The 4,802-nt window shown below is 29.6% G+C and overlaps 1 protein-coding gene across 1 annotated transcript; it reads right to left on the minus strand.

Annotated features, from left to right (window-relative positions):
• Positions 1–382: 382 nt before the first annotated feature.
• On the minus strand, positions 383–1,309 carry LOC308429049 (olfactory receptor 5W2-like; the record flags this gene model as incomplete). Its single annotated transcript, XM_080927695.1, has 1 exon — positions 383–1,309. The coding sequence occupies one exon, from the start codon at positions 1,307–1,309 to the stop codon at positions 383–385; it is 927 nt and encodes a 308-aa protein (XP_080783821.1).
• Between the last annotated feature and the right edge of the window lie 3,493 nt (positions 1,310–4,802).

A 4,802-nucleotide genomic window follows, 5' to 3' on the forward strand; every position in this document is an offset into this window, starting at 1 on the left:
TACAGTAATTGTACCTATTTGCCCTATAGATAATAGTCACCACTGATTAAGTTATTTAATTTGCCTTGAAAAATATCTACATCTGTAAAATGCAGTGAATACATCCATATCAACCACAACATATTTACATTGACATTGAGAGGAAGGACTGACACATACAACGTGAGAACAATTGAAATTATTAGAAAAAGTTTCTTAAAAGACAAAATATAATAAAATATTTGATGTTAAGCACCCATAGATATCAACAGTGCTTGCTTCAAATACAATGCTCTAATGAATAACATATTTTTAATAAACTATTATTTGTTATGCAATGTTTTTCATAAGTGTAATATAAACTGAATTAAAAACAAGAATATATATTAGAAAATGTTATCTATCACCAATTATTCTTCAATTTTTCCAGAGCATCTTTTACATCTTTGTTCCTCAGGCTGTAAATAAGAGGGTTCAACATTGGAATCACCAGGGTGTAGAAGAGTGAGGTCATTTTGTCTTGATCTAGAGAGTAGGAAGAACTTGGACGGAAATACATAAAAAGCATCGTTCCCTGGAATACTGCAACGGCAGTCAGGTGGGAAGCACAGGTGGAGAAAGCTTTAAACCTCCCCTCAGCAGAGCAGATCTTCAGGACTGATGATATGATATAGCAGTAAGAGATGAGGACTCCAGAAATGGTGCTCAGCTCAATAAACCCAAAAATTGTGAATATAGCTAACTCATTGACCTCTGTATCTGAGCAAGATATTAATAGAAGAGGAGGAACATCACAAAAAAAGTGGTTGATCTCATTGGACCCACAGAAACACAAGCGGAAAGTCAGGGTCGTATGGATTAAAGCATCTGCAGTGCCCACCAGGTAAACCCCAGCCATCAGGAAGGAGCACAGCCTGCTGGACATGTTCACTGTGTAGAGCAATGGGTTACTGATGGCCTGGTATCTATCATAAGCCATTACTGCTAACAGTAGACACTCAGAATCTGCAAAGACACAGAATGTAAAAAACTGCAGAGCACAACCAACAATCGGAATTGATTTCTTCTCAACTAAAAGATCCACTAGCATCTTGGGTCCAATTGCTGTGGAATAGCAGAGGTCACAGAAAGAGAGGTGGCTGAGGAAAAAGTACATTGGTGTGTGCAGCTGAGTGTCCACTCTAATTAAGATGATCATCCCAAGATTGGCCAGAAGATTAATGAAATAAACAACTAGGAGTGTGGTGAAGAGGGCCACTTTCATGTCAGGGTTATTGGTAATTCCCATGAAGATGAACTCACCCACAGAGGAGCAATTTTTCTTGTCCATTTTCTTGAATAAACCTTAAAATTAAAGGTATATATTCATAATACTTTAATCATTGAAATCAGCAGCTTATCTTTTAGTTGATTTTTATCTTCATAAATACATATTATACTTTACTCTTCAAATTAAATTATTCTGTATTTAATTTTTATGTATTTAAATATTATAAGAAGTAATAATAGTTACATAATAGTTAAAATAATAGTATTTAATATTAAAAATAATTAAGGCCAAACTATTATGATAATAGTTAATTCTAATAATTTATCTGACATATTACTTAATATACTCTGGAATGTAGAAGGTGTTATTGACAAATTCTAACCTCTACATTTAAGTTTCCCTGAATTAGCCTTTCTTAACAGGAATTATATACTTATTATACTATCATGAGATAGACCTATAAAAAAATATAAATTGATTGAGGAACAAGGTCTTGAAGCATCAAATTCATTGTACTTAATATTCAGTTATATATAAATTATTTTCAAAATGTCAAAGTTCAATGAATACTGTTTATATAAAAATTATGATCATATTCCTAATCAAAGTAAGTATGACTACTTTTTAACATTTGTAATCAAAATGTCTTTTCATTTATGGTAGGTAACAAACAATTTCTGAATACTTTTTCTTCTGAATATATGTGAAGTTTTGACCACCATACTGATTATTTGTTGGTAGGGTTTGGAACCAAAATATAAATCTTATAAACAATCAAAAGAAAAGACTGAAAATTAGTATAAGCAACATGAAATCACATATGCACATGGACATCTTCAGATCTTGAGCATAACAAGAAACATAAAAACATGAGGACAAATAAAGACTTTCAAGATATACTGACCTTATGGGTATGTGCAGTAATTCTTATGATTTTCCAAGTATTTGAGACTTAGGTAACATAAACTAAAATATATGGATGTATCTTTATTGGAGAAGTTGCCTAACTAACTATTTATATGTAGCTCTGTCATATTTTAAATTTATAATGTATTATTTTAATATATTTTCAGATTTTATTTTAATAAAATTTTATTAAAACGTAATCAGTATCAAGTTAGACTTTGAAGTTCCACATGTATCTACACATAGATTTTAATTAATAAAAATATTTTCTAATAATTTATTAAAAATGCTTTTAAAATTAGGTTTATGAAAATAAATAAGTATAGTCAGAATATTATTGTTATTTAGAATAGTATTTTAATGAATTTTAAATATACTTACCCAAATAGGCTATATAGATGATTAATTTAACAACTGCTTTTTGTTTTCACAAAGGGCATTTTTTTATCCTTATATTATTGTATTTGGATTTCAAGAGCTTACCTGGGCTGAATACATCTTTGGTAGCAGATTATAAAGCAGCATTACATTATTTCATGTTCCACTTGGGACTCACATCTCTGCAGCCTCTTCCCTTTAGGCTGGGCTGCTATAAAAATCATGTGGTTAATTTTACTCATGGTATTTGATTCCCTTGTGAGTACATGAAGCTCCTTGTTAAGTGGTAACTATATACTTCTTACTACTTTCATCAACTTGATACATCAGAATGAAAATTTCAAGTTAACTTATATTGTAAAATATGTAGAATATATATGTACATATTTTATTCAGAATAATATAATTTGTGTTATCATAATTTAACTAAACTAGAGACTTGAAAAGTTAAATCATGAAATGGATGTAGTCATTTCCAAGACATTTGTGTCCAACTCATTTTCCACTTTGGAATATTTCATTACTTTAGTGCCTGTACCTTTTGAATATTTCATGGGTATACAGTCCATATACTATATAATTCACACTTGACAGTGAGCTGATTGCTTGACTTTTAGTATATCCACACTTATACTCTTTACATCTTCTGAACGTACTCAATTGTGGCTCCTTCAACATTTTTCCTTTCCCAATTCCTGGGAAACTTTTTTTTTTTTCTGGAAAACTTTATAAATAATCTTTGTACTATGATAAATGGTGAAGAGACTAAAGTACTAAGAAGTCTAACAGAGACAGAAACTCTTATCAAGTGTATCATATGCTAAAACTAATGTAAGGTTAGGGGCTGAAAATATATTCAGTGATTAAGAAAAGTTTTAACTATTATGGAGAACTGGGTTCAGTTTTCAGTGCAAACAAGACAGCTCACAACAATCTGTAAGTGTAATTTCTGGCAATCAGACATCTATTCTTACCTCCAAGTGCACAGGCCATACATATAATGCACATATACAAAGACAAGCAAAACCCTTTTACACAATAAATAAAAGTAAATTAACTCTTAAAATTAATTACATAAACAGTTTTGTAACTGTTTGTTTTGGGTATTTAATTATATATATTAATGAATTTATAGGAAATGGAATTAAAATTAAGATCACAGTTTCTGCTGTTAATTACAGGTATATAAATATTATTTTTATATTAAAGAAGGGCTCATTTAATAGTTTTATTCTAATTAAATGATATTTTATAATTTGTTTGATTTTATCTAAATAAATGTTTCAGTATGATGTTTCTATGGGAATACCATTTTCTTTAAAGCAACTTATTATCTTCTGTTTTTTGATTTAAGTAAGAATTATGAAAATTCTTTTAACCTATCATACATCTGTCTGCAGATTGCCAATGTATATATGTTTTAGTTTGAATTATTCTAATTGCCAAAATACTGAAGCTTTTCTGAGTTATTTCTTAATTGCTTTTGTGTCTTTGAGAGCTCTCAGTTAAGACTCATTCCAATTTTAAATGGGCCCTGACATTTTTTGTTTTGGTTCCTTATATATTCCTGATAATAACCATTTATCATGTATACAGTGGTGGAAACTTTCCATGTTTTTGTAAGTTTTCTTTTCATTTGGATGGCTGTTTCATTACCCCAAAAAAAAAAAAAAAAAAAAAAAAAAATGGATTTTATGGTTTTGATTTTAGATTTCCATTTTGGCTCCAATTTTTTTTTTTTTTTTTTTAACTCTTTGGGAACACATTCATGGAGGCAGTTGGAGGGAGAGGGGAATGAGATTGTGGGAAAGGAATAACATCTAAAATGTAAATGCACCGAAATTCCAACAAAAAATTGGGGAAAATCCCCCTTTTATTGACTCTGTTAATTTCACATCATGGGCCCTAATCCTACTTATCTCCCCATACCTTTCTATATGCCTTCATACAAATACTGTCTTTTTTCAAAAACAAAAACAAAAACTTGCTTTCTCTATTTATATCTTGCAAGGTACTATGTTTTCTACTACAAATTTCAACATTTTAGATTTCAAATTCAGATCTTTGATCTATTTGCAATTATTTTCTAAATATAAATATTTCAACTGCCAAAAATAAAATTTATGCAAATAGAATTTAAGAGGAGTTTTCAATTCCTATATAGAAGCAGAAATTTTGTTGAAACCTATATAACCAACCAATTAGAAAGTATTTATGCTATCTGTTACTTATTTATTTTTAATTGTGTAATTTATTTATTTAACTATTT

Source organism: Micromys minutus (assembly GCF_963924665.1).
Source record: "Micromys minutus genome assembly, chromosome: 13".
NCBI lineage: Eukaryota > Metazoa > Chordata > Mammalia > Rodentia > Muridae > Micromys > Micromys minutus.